This window comes from Toxorhynchites rutilus, chromosome 1 (assembly GCF_029784135.1).
Source record: "Toxorhynchites rutilus septentrionalis strain SRP chromosome 1, ASM2978413v1, whole genome shotgun sequence".
NCBI lineage: Eukaryota > Metazoa > Arthropoda > Insecta > Diptera > Culicidae > Toxorhynchites > Toxorhynchites rutilus.
In genome coordinates this window covers 168,133,209-168,151,482 of record NC_073744.1, presented here as the reverse complement: position 1 = coordinate 168,151,482, position 18,274 = coordinate 168,133,209, and the positions used below count along the sequence as shown (strand labels likewise).

General features: G+C 47.4%; 2 protein-coding genes across 3 annotated transcripts in view; one reads left to right on the top strand and one right to left on the bottom strand.

Annotated features, from left to right (window-relative positions):
• Positions 1-2,180: 2,180 nt before the first annotated feature.
• LOC129761582 (uncharacterized protein K02A2.6-like) lies at positions 2,181-7,409 on the top strand. Its single transcript, XM_055759318.1, has 2 exons — positions 2,181-7,017; positions 7,076-7,409. Exon 1 carries the CDS (start codon positions 2,181-2,183, stop codon positions 6,675-6,677), a length of 4,497 nt encoding a protein of 1,498 aa, XP_055615293.1. The 3' UTR covers positions 6,678-7,017; positions 7,076-7,409.
• LOC129781124 (probable phosphorylase b kinase regulatory subunit alpha) overlaps positions 7,311-18,274 on the bottom strand; it is a 29,773-nt gene continuing 18,809 nt past the window's right edge. For both annotated transcript variants that reach the window (XM_055789157.1, XM_055789156.1), the window contains exons 5-10: positions 15,244-15,408; positions 15,013-15,180; positions 14,755-14,958; positions 14,521-14,694; positions 8,816-9,030; positions 7,311-8,753 (exon numbers count right to left, since the gene is read on the bottom strand). In XM_055789157.1, the coding sequence (XP_055645132.1) occupies positions 7,707-8,753; positions 8,816-9,030; positions 14,521-14,694; positions 14,755-14,958; positions 15,013-15,180; positions 15,244-15,408 (1,973 nt within the window). In that variant the 3' untranslated portion in view covers positions 7,311-7,706. The remainder of the gene's footprint in view (positions 8,754-8,815; positions 9,031-14,520; positions 14,695-14,754; positions 14,959-15,012; positions 15,181-15,243; positions 15,409-18,274) is intronic.

The window sequence follows — 18,274 nt, the reverse complement described above, 5'->3', positions numbered from 1 at the left end:
AAAGATGCCGGCCAACTCGGCCGAGAAGACCTGATGTCCAGATGTTTCTTGCTGGAAATTGGAATAATATTACTATCACTTATCCCATATCCATCTTCTGATAGACCTTTTAAGCCGTCCGAATATTTGATCTCGTGGAGACGGTATTTTTCTGCTATGATGGCCTTGAAATATTCTAGCAGACCGGTCGAGTTTGCTCCGGATCGGAAGTTGTTCCTGATACCGTTCTTGACGAGAACAGTTGGAAACCTCCAGTCGTTCGCACCAAACCAGGATTGCTTTACCACCGGGGGGAGGTTGGGATGCGCCACCCGCTGCAGGATCGTGTTGCTAAGGTCGGTCAGGTGGGTCTCCCCTCTACCGCTGGTTTTCGACTAGAAACTGACAGTCCTGGCTACGATCGCCGAGCCTATGATAAAATCGAAAGGAGGTTCTCCAATTTCAGCGCAGACAGAGGCAGATGGTGTTGATGGTAGGAGGCCGGACACAGTCCGTAGTGCCTTGTTATAGATGGGTGCCAGAGTCTTTGGGAACTTGTCTCCAGCCAAACACGTCAGTTCGAGGACATATGTGAGGCGGCTGCTGATGATAGCTTTGGCCACCCGTAGTCGGACCTTTCTGTTGTTGTCACCAATTTTAACCACAAGGGTTCGGCGTGTGTCGAAGTTCTTGATGAAGTGCAGTAATTTTCCGTCAACGCCCCAATCTGCCAGAGTTTTCAGCACTAACGGGATCAATGTTCTGTTGAATGCCTTTTCCAGGTTCAGTGCTACCTTTTCCATGTGCTGACGGTTCCATCCCAAGTCGCTGTCGCCCATTGTCGCTGCTTTGGCCAACCTTAGGTGTGGGTATTACTAGGCTATGTCTCCAACTCTCGGGGAATTAGTCTGTATTCCACAGGTCGTTAAAGATGCTGAGAAAAACGGACTGTCCGAGCTGGGACAGCTGTTTCAGCTTCTTATAGCCAATACCGTCAAGGGCCAGTTGACTCACCTTTGGCAAAACGTAGGGTGACGGAAAGTTCCTTGATGGTGAAGTTCCAGTTGAGATGATTATTAGGACTCACGATTCACAGGGACCACAAAGTTTCTGACCGAAGTGATATCCGCTCCCTGTCGACGGATGAACTCGGGCTCACATTCGGAGATCGAGGACAGTCCTGCGAAATATTCCCCGAGCGTGTTAGAAGTATCTGCCGGATCGCTGAGACTTATATCATCCACTTGAAGAATGGTGTTGTGTGCCGTTCTCTTCCCATTGAGTGCATTTACTCTGCGCCAAAGATCCGCAGAGGACTGGTTTTCGTTGATAGACTCCAGAAAATCGGTCCAACTGTCCAAGTTGGCCTTCCGGATTAACCGCCGTAACCTGATGTGTTGCGCTCGGTACCTGTTAATGGCAGCTTCCTTCATCGGGTCTCCGATTGGTAGTCGTTTGGCCGCATGCAGAAACTTTCTCCGCTTCTTGGCCGCACCTTTGATGTCGTCGGACCACTAATGCAGCGCTTTTTTCCCCGGAGTGGTTTTCGTTCTTGGAATGAAGGCTTCGACCGCCTCCATGATGGTTTTGTTGAAAGTGGCAATAGTGGTTGGATTGTCTCTAGATAGTAAGAAGTCGGGGAATTTTTGAAAAGTCAGCTCTTTCGTAGATTCATCTCGAACTGCGAGTCGTGAGCGGCGGTGGGCCGTGGAAACTGATGTTTATCGGGTGATGGTCGCTGCCATGAAGGTCATCGGCTTTGTTCCACCCTAACCTACTGTTGTGGACAACCCTATTTTGCCGCGCTCGGATACGTTATTCATCCGACGTAGCTCGGACCGCAGGGCTCGCGTGCGACAGCATGACTGTCACTGAGCGATGCTGGAGATGCGCATATATGTGTTTTGAATGTGGTTGTCACTTGTTGTTGTTTACATTGTTATTGTTGTAGACATTGTCATTGTTTATCGTCCATAGTGAAATGTATCGTTTAGTCATGTCGTGAATAAAGTTTGTTTTATTTATTGTACCGTGCGCGTTTCATTAACCCTGTCGTGATATTGTCCCAGTGCAAGTCCAGGGTCCCGCGGTACAAAAGTGGCGACGAGTAATCGCGAGTGTGTGTTGTTTTTCACCGTCGGAAAAACACACTGAACATTTCGCCCCCCGCGCGTAAGAAAAGAAAGTGGAGTGAAAGTGCGATGGCGAGCAACGACGACGGGCAGAATAGTGTTGACCCCACGGGTGTGATAAACAATCAACGGCAACAAAACCAGCCGATTATCCCCGTGCCGGCGGTCCACTATCAGCAGCAGTTTATTCCCGTCTCTGCCGCCCAGCAACAGCAGTACGCGCCCTTTCCGCCCCATCAACCGCAAGCACAGGTCGGTAGCGATGTGTTCGTGCAAATTTTGCAAATGATGCAGCAGCAGCACCGAGAGATGATGACCCAGCTGATTCAACAGCAGCAGCAAAGTGATGAGAAGCATGAACGCTTTCTCCGTACGATCGCATCGTCAATCAACGTGCAGGTACCACCGAATCCGGAACAGATCCTTGACTCTTTGGCCGGCAACATCAAGGAATTCCGATTCGAGGCCGACTCCAACGTGACGTTTGCGGCTTGGTACTCGAGGTACGACGATCTCTTCGAAAAAGACGCTGCTAGATTGGATGGTGAAGCAAAGGTTCGACTTCTTTTCCGAAAGCTGGGTGCATCGGAGCACGAACGGTACGTGAGCTATATTTTACCGAAACTCCCGAAAAATTTTAGCTTTTTAGAAACAGTGGCTAAGCTCAAGAGCCTGTTCGGAGCTAAAGAATCGGTGATCAACCGTCGCTACCGATGCCTGCAGATAGCCAAAAACCCGGCAGAGGACCATGTGGCATTCGCTTGCCGCGTGAACAAAGCTTGCGTGGAGTTTGAGCTGGGTAAGCTCTCGGAGGAGCAATTCAAGTGCTTGGTCTACGTGTGTGGTTTGAAATCGGAGAACGACGTCGAGATTCGCACCCGCCTCCTCACGAAAATCGAAGAGAGGAACGATGTGACGCTGGAGCAGCTTTCGGAGGAGTGCCAGCGGCTGTACAACCTGAAGCATGACAGCGCCATGATCGAATCTCCGTCCACGTACGACCAAGTACAATCGATACGAAAGTTTGGTGGGAAGCGGTACGAAAAGCGTGACCGTGAGTCACCGAAACATCCTTCCAGTGACACCGACAGGAAACCAAATTCGCCATGTTGGTTTTGCGGTGGATTCCACTACGTTCGGGACTGTAGATACAAGAGCCACAAGTGTTCCGAATGTGGCCAGTTCGGGCATCGTGAGGGGTACTGTGCCAGTGCCAAACCCCGAAAAACTGGAAGGGGGCGCAGGAAGCAACCAGTGTCCGCCAAGGTGGTGGTCGTCGATGTGTGCAGTGTGCAGCAACGACGCAGATATGTCTCCGTAGGCTTTTCCGGAACAAAAATTCGCCTGCAACTCGACACCGCCTCAGACATCACCGTCATTAGCAGGGAGATTTGGCGGAGCATTGGCAGTCCTGCGTTATCGTCAGCAACGGTGAAGGCGAAGACGGCATCTGGCAGCATACTATCGCTCGATGGGGAGTTCGAGTGCGACGTCACCATCGGAAGCAGTACACGACGTGAGCTCATCCGTGTAACCGAGAAGCAGCTGCAGTTACTCGGATCCGATTTGGTCGACAGTTTCAACCTTTGGGCCGTCCCTATGGACACCTTCAGCTGCCACGTGTCTGGAACGCCAGTGTCGACAGGTGCACTCAAGTCGTCTTTTCCAGAGGTCTTCAGCGAGAAGCTCGGCTTGTGCACCAGAACAAAAGTGAAGTTGGAGTTGAAAGAAAACGTTCGACCCGTCTTCTGTCCGAAGCGTCCGGTAGCTTACGCTATGTATGATACCGTTGATCGCGAGCTCGACCGGTTAGAGAAATTGGACATCATCACCCCGGTCGATTATTCGGAGTGGGCCGCTCCGATCGTCGTAGTCCGCAAGTCCAATGGCTCCATCAGGATTTGCGGAGACTACTCAACGGGTCTGAATGCAGCTCTCCAATCACAGCAGTATCCACTTCCACTTCCGGATGACATCTTCGCCAAGCTAGCTAAGTGTAAGATCTTCAGCCAGATAGATTTGTCCGACGCCTTCTTACAGGTGGAAGTTGACGAGCAGTACCGTAGTTTGCTGACGATCAATACGCATCGTGGTCTCTACCTCTACAACCGCCTGCCGCCGGGTTTGAAGATCGCGCCTGGCGCATTTCAGCAGCTCATCGACATAATGTTAGCCGGACTGAAGGGCACTTCTGGCTACCTCGATGACGTCATCTTCGGCGGAGGAACTGAAGAGGAGCACGACCTCAATCTACGGGGTGTCCTGAAGCGAATCCAAGATTTCGGATTCACGATTCGTGTTGACAAGTGTTCGTTTCGCAAGCAGCAAATCCGATACTTGGGGCACATCGTCGACAGTCGCGGGTTGCGACCAGATCCAACGAAAATCGAGGCGATCACCAAGCTGCCGCCTCCAGCCGATGTATCCGGTGTGCGATCGTTTTTGGGGGCCGTCAACTACTACGGCAAGTTCGTCCCCAACATGCGCATGCTACGCTACCCGCTCGACAATCTCCTCAAGGTGGAGACGAAGTTCAGCTGGAGTCCGGAGTGCCAGAAAGCGTTCGACCGGTTCAAGCAGATTCTCTCGTCGGATCTTCTCCTCACACACTACGATTCGAAGCGGGAAATCATAGTTTCTGCTGACGCTTCATCCGTTGGACTTGGGGCTACCATTAGCCATAGGTTCCCAGATGGAACCATCAAGGTGGTCCAACATGCATCCAGGGCGCTCACGAAGGCAGAACAGGGCTACAGTCAGCCCGATCGCGAAGGTCTGGCCATCATCTTCGCCGTCACGAAGTTCCACAAAATGCTCTTCGGACGGCACTTCCGTTTGCAAACCGATCATCGCCCGCTGCTTCGTATCTTCGGCTCTAAGAAGGGAATTCCAGTGTACACTGCGAACCGCCTGCAACGCTTCGTCCTCAACTTGCTGCTCTACGACTTTGAGATCGAGTACGTGTCCACTGAGAAGTTCGGCAACGCAGACCTGCTCTCCCGGTTGATCGACCAGCACATCAAGCCTGAAGAGGACTACGTCATCGCGAGTCTCAATCTGGAAGAGGATATTAGGTCAGTAGTAACTAATACGGTTAAAGTGTTGCCTCTCAATTTCAGAGTCGTTGCGCAAAGCACCCAAGCAGATCCGCTGTTCCGTCAAGTCCACCGCTACGTTCAGAACGGCTGGCCCCAGTCAACACTCGATGGGTCAGAACTTCGCCGGTTCCAATCAAGGCAGGAATCGCTCTCTGTGGTGGATGGGTGTATTTTGTTTGCCGAACGACTCGTCATTCCGTCGCTGCATCGGAAACGGTGCCTCGAACAGCTGCACCGTGGCCATCCGGGTATGCAGCGAATGAAAGCCATCGCTAGGAGCTACGTGTACTGGCCTACGTTGGATACCGACATCGTCAGCTTCGTCAAGGCATGCCAGCAGTGTGCGTCTGTAGCTCGATCACCTCCTCACTCCCCATCGGTGCCGTGGCCCAAATCGACCGCTCCGTGGCAACGCGTCCACGTCGACTTCGCCGGTCCAATCGAAGGCGACTACTACCTGCTCGCTATCGATTCGTTCTCTAAGTGGCCCGAGATCATCCGAACGACCCGCATCACCTCTGCTGCGACCATCAGTATCTTGCGTGGGTTGTTCGCGCGGCTGGGTATGCCCGTAACCTTGGTCAGTGACAACGGTACCCAGTTTACCAGCGCCGAATTCGCCGATTTCTGCGCTTCCAATGGCATCGAGCACCTCACGACAGCACCGTTTCATCCACAATCAAATGGCCAGGCGGAACGATTCGTGGATACCTTCAAGCGAGCCGTCAAGAAAATCCGAGAGGGGAGAGGATCCATTGAAGAAGCACTGGATGTCTTCTTGCTGACGTACCGAAGCACGCCCAGTCGTGCTCTGCCGGATCAGAAGTCGCCATCTGAGATCATGTTTGGTCGCAAAATCCGAACGTGTCTCGAGCTTCTGCGTCCACCACCGGTACGTGTCCCAGTGCCAACCGACGATGACCGCAAGCAACCGAGGTCCTTCAACCGAAACGAGACCGTGTACGCCAAACTACATGGTCGTACCGGTTGGAAGTGGGCTCCTGGTGTCGTCGTCGAGAAGATCGGAGACGTTATGTACAACGTGTGGGTCGAAAATCGCCGAATGCTACGCTCGCATATCAACCAACTTCGGAGTCGCCTTGCTGCTGGCGCGATACCGAAGCAACCCACTGTACATGCCACCTTATACCAACATTCGCTGCCGCTGGACATTTTGCTGGATGCCTGGGATCTCCCAAGCCAATCACCAGGTCCATCTTCACCAGAGCCTGTCTCCAGTGCTGAGCGAACCATGGTAGGTTCCGGGCCGACTCTTGCAACGTCTACGCCACGTCATGAGGTCTCGGCGTTCGTCCCGTCATCAGCATCGTCATCATCAACAACAACAACGCCAACATCGACAGAGTTCGAGTCCGCTGTCGAAGTAGAACTAGCTGTAGACATCCCTAGGCGCTCTTCACGACTACGAAGACCGCCAGTAAGGTTTGATCCGTACCACCTCTATTAAGAGGGGTGATGTTGTGGACAACCCTATTTTGCCGCGCTCGGATACGTTATTCATCCGACGTAGCTCAGACCGCAGGGCTCGCGTGCGACAGCATGACTGTCACTGAGCGATGCTGGAGATGCGCATATATGTGTTTTTAATGTGGTTGTCACTTGTTGTTGTTTACATTGTTATTGTTGTGGACATTGTCATTGTTTATCGTCCATAGTGAAATGTATCGTTTAGTCATGTCGTGAATAAAGTTTGTTTTATTTATTGTACCGTGCGCGTTTCATTAACCCTGTCGTGATATTGTCCCAGTGCAAGTCCAGGGTCCCGCGGTACAAAACCTACCCACCAGGTTGAGACTAGCTGCTGTGATATCTATGAACTGCTGATAGTCCAATTTCTTGTTTTAGGACAAAAATGTGACCAGACGTCCGTTGGCTATTCTTTCCAGGATTTTGGAATCTTTTGATCAACCATTGGTCAACCTGAGCGGTCCTTTCATATTATTCTTTGCTAAAGAGCTTTGTTTCCAGTGGCACCATAGAACTAATTTATAGAGAGCCTCTCGGTTCTTTCTTAGCTTGGAATTAGTATTTGTAACGGGAATAGGGAAGATTTCTTTCCAAAAAAAATGAATCGTTTAGCTGCCTATTGTTAATGCTATTCTAATATTTCGCTTTTTCCTAGCTTATATTCGTACGGTTAAGGTAGTGTCGATGATTATACAGTAACGATTAAACAACATCTTCATTGCGTTTCTATTACTCGTGTTATGCCCATTACTCGCACATTGTATACCAATAACCGAAAATTAGTAATATCAAATTTAAAAAAGGTTCACGCAATTTTAACGGGAAAAAAATATTTTTGAAATGTGTCATGTACTCTGATATCATGTCAGCTCCTGCTAACGATAAGTAATATAGCTAGTTATCTCTTTCTACGACATAAACAATTCGCGTATTGATTGCGTCTACTATATAGTGAAGCTTCTACGAGTGCTATTCCATCGTTTTATCCCATTAACGTAACATTCCGTTTCTAACAAATCGTACAATCCATATCGCCCTGCTTGGGCAGCCCTTCCAACACGGAGGCAACTGCCCTCGCAATGTATGTCATCGTTCCGAAACTACCACTGGGGGCGCTATCATACAAATGCTGACAGATGTAGGCAGCACCACCGCAGAGCAGCAACCCAGCGGTTGTGGTCTCCCGGGTGTCAAGATTTTTCGCACAGCAAAGCATAGCGTCGCCCTGAACCTTCCGCTGGTCCTCCAGAAACAGTTGATTCGCCTTGTGCACCAAATGCTCCACATAGATAATGTCCCCCAGCGAGGCGATTATATTGTGCTCGGTGACCAGCGTCAGGACCATCAGAGCTTCCACGACCAGCTGACGGTACTCGGGCTGAGGGATCGTATTGAGAGCGGTTTCGACTTCCAGCGCAAACTTCAGCTCGTTTGGTGTCATCTCCTGGGTGAGACTTTGGGGCAAGATGCGACCCTCGATGGCCAGCCCTTGGCAACGCTCCAGCACTGTCCAAACTCTCGGGTAGAAATCCCTGGGAACTCGATTCAACGCTCCGTCCAGACGACGTCTTCTCAGCCACTGGCCCTGACGATCGTCAATCATCACGGTTTCATTCTCCTCGAGGTCCTTACCCAAACCAATCTGACTCTTCTTGCTTACCCGGCTGGATTTGCAACTTACGATCGAGATATTACCTCTGGCGACGCTGTTGATCGCAAATTCCTTACCGCTGAGGATGTGATGCAGGAGATTCTTCATCTCGAACGGTGACAGGTTAAGTAGATGTTCGGAAGCTTGCTCTCCGTCGCAGTTCAGCGTTCGCGAGAGCTCCTTAGCCATGACCTGGATAATGAGACCCACTCGTAGTCGCAGCATCTCATGGAACAACTGGGGCTCCGTGCGGATAAACATGGCTAGATAAACGAGCAACTCCTGCGTCAACATAGCCGTACTCTCGTCGTCGCCATACGCTTCGTGAATCAGTGTACGCAACTCCGTCTCGGGTAGTGGCGCAGTGATGGTGTACTCGCTGTTCGGTGGCATACCAACTGTCACCTGGAGGAAAACAAACATTTTACAGTGAACATACGGTGAGTGTGTGCTAACCAACAACCAACCTGCTTCTGCCGGACGAGCAAATCCGTGACGGATTTGGCCAGATCCTCGACCCTCTTGCCCAGCATACCGGCCGTGTGACGCACCAGGCCCCACATCTTCTGCTGGCAGGCTTTCTCGTAGAGTCCCTTCAGCAGCCCGCGAACGGTGACGACGCGACCTTCCTCTAGCATGCCTTTGGATTGGGAATCATCATTAGCAGCACCGCTAAGCAGCTCTAGAGGGGCAGAGGCGCGGCAAACCGAATTCCATGCGTAATGTGTTGCGCATTTTTTGTTTTGTTTTGGTCAAGAGCATCATCATCATCATCGGCAGGACACAGCAAAGCAAAACATTCGCGGTTTGTTTGTGGTGGTGGGTGTGGTTGGTTTCGCACGTGCATACGGAAAGCATGTGTTGTGTTTTGTTTTTTTTTTTATTGTGTGATGAAATTGGTGTGATGTTGAAAGTTGCATCAACGGCAGTACGTAATCGATACAGATGATAGGAGTACACAACAGATGCGGAAAACGGTTTTATGTGTATGTTTGTGTGTTATTTTAGCGGTAGATTCAATAGACGTGTTTGAAACGAGAAAACCAAGCAAATGAAGTTAGATAATATTTCTTCAGTTATTGTTATCAAGTAATACTTGTAGTACGACCTTTTTTAATTGTTTAATTTTGCGAACGGACACAATTTCACCCATATCGTGTGTAAGATTCATTCCAAGTTAACTCATAGAAATTTCGATCATTCGGTAATCAGCGGTCATTCGGATCGGTCGTTTCTATCGATAACCCTTGCAGTGTTTAGAATATAAACAGCCTTCCTCAACGCAGAGTGATTCCCTTTGATATTTTCTTTACGATTGGTCCGGATAAAGAAGAATTGCCTGGAATTGGTGAACAATAGAAACCACCAGTGCGCTCCGTGTGCAGATATAATCAAATCATCAAATCAGATTGAAGCCGGCTAAAAAGGAATTTTACATACTACCGTTAACGTTGAATCACCGTTAGAAGTGAAAACGTCGAAGGGGTGCACCGGAGCGCAACTGTTCGATACGCAATCGAACATTAATTCGTATAACTTGGCATATTCAAAGTCAGGGATTCTCAAAGTGGTCGATAGCGACCCCTTGAGTGTAAATTGATTCCCCAGGGAACGATATAAACAAAAACTGATTTTGGGGATCGACGACTTCTAAAAATCGATTAAATAATAACAAGTTCATGTTTGAAACTTTCAAAATATTGTATAATGAGTGTATCGGAAATAAGATTTAAAAATTTTTTGTGTCCCTGTCCATTGATGTACAAACGAATGCAGTTGTGCTTCCCTGTATTTAGTTTCTTGATCTGTCAAAAGTCCACCAAGGATTTGTTTACGTGTGGATTTTTCATTCCTTCCGAAATGTCACGTATAAAAAAGGAGACTAAAGTTCAAGTTTTGGACACACGGATGCAAGAGAAGGATATTACAACGAATGAAGAGACAAAACGTTTCTGTATTCATCTGGCTGGTGTGAAATTCATTAACCAGAAGTTCGGAGAACACTATTCATTCGACGATTTACCGGGAAGAGAAAGAAAACCAGGACCTTCCCACCCCGATTTGGAACGGAAAGTTTTCATTCATTTACTATGATTCTACACCCCATTGAGAGATTAGATCTGATTCACAACTTTTCGCCAATAAACCCGATCCATGGCTGCAGTTCTCCAACTCCCGGCTGCACGATTCTTGCCAAGTCCTGCTCTGCCTGGTCCAGCTACCTCGCCTGCTGGGCTCCTCTCTTTCTTGATTCTACCGGATTCGATGCGAACACCATCTTTGCAGGGCTGCTGTCCGGTAATCTTGCAACATGCCCTGGATGCTGGGTTCGCCATAGAGTTGCGCCAATTCGTGGTTCATTCTCCTCTTCCATACTCCGTTTTCCTGTACACCACCGTATATTGTTCTGACCATTCGGCGTTCTAAAAAAAACGAAACACCAAGTGCTTGTGAGTCCTCTTCAAGCATCGTCCATCCTTCATGCCCATAGAGAACAACCGGTCGAATTAGGGATTTGTACATGGTACACTTCATACGGGGTCGGAGTTTGTTGGACCTTAACCATAGTAGGCGCGACTTCCATTGACTATGCGTCTTTATTTTTAACGGCTGTTGGTGTTGTCAGTTGTTATCAACGAGCCAAGGTAGACATATTCCTCTACCACCTCGAACTCGTCACCGTCGATCACAACACTACTACCAAGAAGAACTCTGTTGGGATCAGTCCATCCTGCTAGCATGTATTTAGTCTTAGACGCATTGATCCCAAGCCCAATCGGCCCTACTTCGTCGGGTATAGAAGTCGGCTACCGTCGCATGTGTTCTTACGATTATGTCCACGTCGTCGGCGTAGCAGATAAACTGACTAGATTTGTTGAAAATCGTGCCCCGCATGTTGAAGCCTGCTCTCCGCAAAACACCTTCCAGCGCCACGTCGAAGTGCTGACAGGAGAGTTCATCGCCTTGTCGAAGTCCCCTGTGAGTTTCAAATGATTCCGACAGCTCACCTGAGATCCGCACACTGCACCGCCCACCGTTCATCGTCGCCTGAATCAGTCTGGTCAGTTTTCGGGGAAAGCCGTGTTCGTCCATGATCATCCATAGTTTTTGTCGGTCGATTGTATCATATGCGGCCTTAAAATCAACGAAGATGTGATGCGTAGGGACCTGATACTCGCGGCACTTTTGGAGAATCTACCGCAGTGTAAAAATCTGGTCCGTCGTCGAGCAACCGGGCATTAATCCGGCCTGATAACATCCCACAAATCAACTCACAATTGGCGATAGATGGCGAAAGAGGATCTGAGATAGAATTTTGTAGGCACCATTCAGCATTGTGATGGCACGATAATTCCCACGTCGTTGTTGTTCACTGCACCGGTGTAGTCCTCCTCAACGCCGTCTTGGTCTCCTGTCTGCGCGCTCATCGTAGTGCTGCCTCCACCTCTCGATCACCTCGCGTTCGTTCGTCAAGATGCTTCCTTCCTTGTTCCTGCACATTTCGGCCCGCGGCACAAAGCCTTTGTGCGAGGCGTTTTGTTTCTCGAAAAACTTACGCGATTCCCGAGAATGATAAAGCAGCTCCATCTCCTCACACTGTTTCTCTTCCAGACGGCGCTTTTTCCCGAAAGATATGTGTTTGCTGTCTTCGCTTCAGTCTGTATCGTTCCATGTTTTGTCGAGTCGCTCGTTGCAGCATGGCTGCTCGTGCTGCCTCCTTCTCGTTCAAGAGCGCTCGGCACTCGTCGTCAAACCATTCGTTCCGTTGTCCTCGTTGTTCATACCCGATGACGGCCTCTGCTGTGCTGCTAATTGCTGCTTTTTCCAGCATTCATCGAGGGGAGTAACATCCAGTTCGTCTACCCCCGGTAACGCAGCTTCAAGACGCTGCGAGTATGTTGCAGCAACGTTCGGCTGCTGCAGTCGTCGTAGGTGGTACCGTGGTGAGCGCTGGTGTCTTATGTTATTGACGACTGACAGTTTAAAACGCAGTTTGACCATCACCAGGTAGTGGTTTGAATTGAGGTTAGCGCCACGATAGGTTCTGACGTCGATGATATCCGAGAAGTTCCGACCGTCGATCAAAACGTGGTTAATTTGTGTTTCTGTTTGCTGTGGTGATCTCCAGGTGTAACAGTATTGGAGGCTGTGCTGGAAGAAAGTGCTACGTATGACCATGTTCTTGGAGGCAGCGAAGTCGAGAAGTCTTAGGCCATTTTCGTTGGTTCTCTGATGGGAGCTGAACTGATAATACTGATGTTGAAGAAGTGGCCTCGCATTCTCAATCTGCACATTCTTTCATTGATCGGCCACCAGCCAATCACCCGTTTTTGCATCTCCCCCATCATGATGAAAGCTCGTGTGTTTTCGCAGCTCTGGTAGATGGTATACCCACCTTGAAACGATCGCACCATCGAACCTTTTCAGCACACCTCCGGCAAAAATTTGATACAGATTCTTTGATCCATTTTTGCAATTGGAAAAAATCGAATATGAACCAAAACACAATATGGTTGCCATGGTTGCTTCGGTTGAGTGCTCTGCTCAAAAAGTTCACCAAGTTCAAGAGTTCACCCCTGCGAATATCGAGAGTTCTGAATCACAACATAGTTGTGCCGTCGGTGATACTAAACGAAGTGCTCCAGTTTCCCATTGCATGTTCTATAAACCTGAAGGCACTATCGTGTATCTTGTACATTTTGATACCTTGATTAGGTACTGAGTCGTATGATTTATTATAATCAATGTACGCCATGCTCAGATTCGTTTTGTTTCGGCTAGCATGTCCGGCGATGACTGCATCGATAATGACTTAATCTTCGCAGCCTCACCTGTTTTGTTTACAGCCTCTGTTTTTCTGTTATTATATTGTTGACACTGCAATGGTTTTCAATCTTTCTATTAATCACCGTTGTAAGTAGCTTGTACAGGCCTGTTAGACATGTGATTGCCCTGTACTTCGCAGCGTTCGCTTTGTCTTGATCCTTTGGCATCAAATGAGTAATTCTCCTGGTCACGAATCATGTTGTTGTTTGGGAGTTTTCCAGTAACTTATTGAAGCGCTCTACAATTCGCACGTGAGTTGAGGAAAACTTTCCGTACCATAAATTGTGTACAAACTCTGGTTGAGGCAGCTCGATTCCTTGCAAATCGTACGACTTCGTTTACATCATGGGCGGTTACCACAACGGCAGGCATTGCTTCAAATCCGTTTCTGTGCAAACGGATAACTTCGTCAATCTCGGTAAGACCACCATGGTAATTATTATGTGTTTGTTTGATGCGGCTGTGGAACTCCCTCTCGTTCATACTAAACATACGAGTATCCACATGTGTATTCGTACATTCCGTATAACGTGTCAACCTTTTCGATAGAGCATTCAACCGTTGTATATGGGTGGCGAGGTTCTCAATGATGCGGTTTTCATTTAAATCAGAGAGCTCTGCCGGCTTAACAATTTAAGCTACTCCTCGAACCAGCATTCTCGATCCACTTCCCCTCTTGTACTGCGTTAGTCAACCGATTTTTACTCGGAGCGCTTGCATACGACCTTCCAGATGTCTCATCCAAGGTTTGTTGGAGAGTACGCGGATCTGTCTATCGTCTTGGTGAAAGGCACGCATTCATAGCGTCCGTACAACAACTACAGTTCCACAATGACCATAAATTGACTTCTACGACTTCTAGGTACACAGGTGGAACATTCTGGTTGAGTACTTGGATGACACTCCCCAATCGATAGGAATACTGCAACTTAGGAATCTTATGTCGGGTTGAGGGATCCGTACCGTAAAACTGGGTCACTGCTACATCTATGTGGAAAGCTAATAAAATAATTTGGTGGGGCAATCGTGGAAAAAGGGATCCTTCACAATAAAATTTTAGACGTCTCCTCGGTTGCTCAAAAAGAGGACAGGAAGCTTTAGATTTTTCTGATAAGTTAACTAGGAATGATACACACGTTGTCATGCCAATTAGAATTCCAGGACAAAAACAATCACAAAAATACCAACAAATCATATTTTTGCCCGCAATGAACCAAGCCAATGATTATTCCATCGAACACACAAAACTCAGACACAAAATCCATCGCAAATCCGCTCTTCGATTTCACCATACATTTCGCCTTCAGAATATGTCGAAAGCTGCAGTAAGAGACAGTCGACTTACCCGTGTTAAAGTCCAATCCCTGAGTATCAACCAGATGCTGCAAGATATCGCCCTGCTCCTCGAGATTCTCCGTCTCACGGAGCATCGCAATCAATTCTTCTACCTCAGTGTTTTCGAAATTCGCTTCCGACGCTGGACGATGTCGGGGTAGAGGTTGTATTTGAATCTTCGGTGCTAAAATTAATCGTTAATTGCATTGGTGAAAAATTTGGAACTAATCACTCGCTCTCTCACTTGCAGCCGTGGCCGAAGTTTGAATGTGCAACTTCTTGTTGTCATCCATCGAAACACGCTGCTCGCCAAACCGACTCGGCTGATGTGGCGATGGATCCCGTGATGTTTGAACCGTGCCATCTTGCTCGGGCTCCAACCACTGCGGGGTGACCGAATGGGACAGCCGTCGCTCGGTGACGTTACCTTCCATACCAAGTGTTTCCGCTGGGGGAGATGAAACAAATTAATGAGTATTTTCCACTGAATCACGATACTTACAGTCGACATTGATCGATCGAGTCTTCTTGATAGCGCCCTTGACGGACATCCGACGACGAAGGCTCTTGGGACGTAGTCCGGACGAGCGAACCGAGGTCGTTGAAGTGCGATGGCTAAACGAGCGCAGCAGATGTTCATCCAGATAGGCCTGTACCGATGGGTTAAGCTCTGGAAGCAAGTAAACATCGATCACAACCTTGCATTTAAACCAGCATCACGTGCGTAACCTACTATCAGGATAGCCATCCTCCTGGCTACCGAGGAAGCTCAAGTCGGTGATGGCGGACGTGTTGATGAAATCGCACAGGTTCCCCAGAATCACTCGTGTTCCGTTGATGTAGCCGGATTTCAACTTCTTCATCGTTTGAATCATCGCCAGAGGAATTTTGTTGTTATCTATGTGACGGAGTGTGACTTTAGTGATCGTACCGTAAACAAATGCTCGCGAGTAGGAACTTAAATTAGGGGGGCACAACAGAATAGTAACATAAACCAAAATAATAAACTAGTATTTGTACACAAACGAATCGAAGCGGTTAAGAACTAGTAAGAAAAATTCTAAAAACAGTAAACAATCGGTGAGTGGGTAAGTAGGGCTAAGCTAAGCTAGTGATTAACGAATAAGGAAACTTAAACCATTATTTTTGATCAACCAATGGCGCAAGGCTAAACGATAACAAAGCGTACAGTTTTTGTCCACCTCCAATGATTAAAAGAATCGCGTAGGAAAAATATCTAAAACTAGGTTAGAAACATCTTGAACCAACCGCATACGTTGCCACATTGATATATCTTCGGTCCTCAGGGATTTAACCCCACATTTACACAATATGTGTCCAGTGACGACACCCGCGAGGGTCATGATTTACCGTTGAAACTCTCATCTTCCTTGATAATAGTAATCAGAACTATCACGAAATACATTCAACTGATTTAGAAAAGCTATGCTTATAGTATACTCTAACTTGTTTTCATTCCTGGTGAACATGATCTAATTGGTTTTCATATTATTATTGTACCGTTTCGACTCAAACACCGAACTCTTCATTTAAAAACTAAATTTACTGAACATCAATGTTGTTTTGATACCTATAAATATTGTTATACGTTTGGAATTTGAGTCAAAACGATACAATTGATTGCTAAAAAAAATATGATTACCATGTTTTATGATTGTTTTCTTTTGCTACTGTAGTAGGCTAGAATGATTGTACACTTGAGTAGACACCGAATAATCAATTCTGCCAATTGGATCCTACGTCTTCTTCTATGTTTTCAAGAGACTTTAAACATTGCAGTTCAAACGCCTCTAAGTGGATCGCACCTCTTTAGCAAACGGGTAGAGTTGGACTAAACCCCGTTACATTAGTGATGAATTGGGAGCGTTTTGAAAAACTACGGAGATAAAACGTGTTCAAGTGAAGAAAACATCTTGTATTTTGGTAACATCCGTACCTCTCACGCTCAAGCTCACTCCCGACATTCTTCCAAAAATGGAAGTAAAAGTTACGAACCAGCCAAGAGTGTTAAAAGTCACTATAATACAGACAAAAAAAATCTTGTATTTCGATGGGAATTGTTAATAAAGTTGAATCATTAATTATTCTTGCAGAAGAACACACTTCGATTTGGAAAAATAAATCCTAGCCGGGCAGATCTATTTGGGAAACAAACGAGTTTGGACCTCAGGGAAGTCGTGCCAAACGAATGCTTGTTAACCGATATCGAGAAGTTATAAGCATCGAACAATCATCATTCTCCTTGAACAGCTATGCGCTACGAGTGGTTGAACCCTTTGGGGCACGGTGGTATTAAAATGTCCCACCTTTCTGATACGTAATGACGCATAGTGGAACATTTTTTGACCCACCTAGAAATATTAGAATAGATCATATTTTTTTTCGGAACCTTCTCATTTAAAGTAGTTGACCATTAGCAAATGTCAGAAATATATTCGATTGCGTTGGCAAGGTTTATCATCATATGACAACACACCATTTTTTCAATTTTGAATGATATAAAATTTCCGTGTAACATAGGTATTTTTATTTTCTAAAATTCTATGCCTCAAAGAGCTAAGTATCCCAAAAGAAAGTTGCCAGTTTGCATTTCGGTTAAATTCTACGTTATGCTATGTGCTTCGGTGATCAAATGCATCCGATGATCAAGAATTAGATAGTGTACGCTATCAGTAGAGACGGCAAGCCAACGGCTAAATACCTCGAAACTAACACGTCACTTTACTAACGCTTGCGTTGGAAAATTAATTGTTCAAATTTTACCAATTTTCCATGCCTTAACTCCTGGCGATGAGACTACTTGTGCATCGTCAATCACAGTAACCCATGAGTGTTTTGAACAAAATTTGACAGAACTATCAGTTGAACTATGGAAATTATGACGGAAACAATAGAGTAAGTGCGCTACATGGTTTGTGCGTACTGGGAGCTCCAACCCGTTGCGAATAAAGCGGATATCGTCAGGTACTACGAGTCCCTCAGATACGCCCGTTCCGGTATCTATGATATTCTTACACTTCCGGAGAAGAATGAGCGCATTGAACGGAAGCCTGGTTCCGGTTGTCCTAAGGTGCTAAGCGATCGTAAACTGCAGCTGGAGTTACATCGTTCCAGGCATTGGACCGGGAGGTCGGAGCAACCTCGCGGAGATGGACATCATCATGCGGAAACGTAAGTCAAGATCGGCCCACAGTGGTCCCTCACACATTCTAGGTGGAAAAATGAATGGAAATGCCTTGAAATTAGGTTACGGGGGTTTACGAAGGTGCTGAATCTATTTTTGAGTCATTTTGGTTCTGAACCCCAAAGCAAGGGCAGGGAGAGGGGGCCACTGTGCCACTGTGCGGCCGTGTCGGAACAGCGAGCTGTGACCCAGAGACAAACGCTGAAAGAAATTTTTCCGGCGAAGCGGAACATCGCGGTCGTCATGGACAACGAGACGAGACCATTACGCAAAGAAGTCGCTGGACGAGATGAACCGCTTTAAGATAGATGTTCTTCGAAGTCCGCCAACCCCCAGCTGCATCCTATCGAGCATTTCTGGGCAAACCTGAAGCGGAAGGGTTATTCCAACAATTCCGTGGAAGGCCGCCCGAGCGGATGTCGAAATATTTTTGTAATATGGTCAATAACATTATGTTTTAATGGGAATTCGTATCTTTTGCAGTTTTTTTTTATCGCCATCCGAAAATTGTCCATTTTTTTAATGCAAGCGTTAAAAGCATGTCGCACTTTATGAGTCG

Bases quoted from the DNA above. Each gene is read 5' to 3' on its own strand.
- LOC129761582 (XM_055759318.1), top strand. From the start codon at position 2,181: ATGGCGAGCAACGACGACGGGCAGAATAGTGTTGACCCCACGGGTGTG.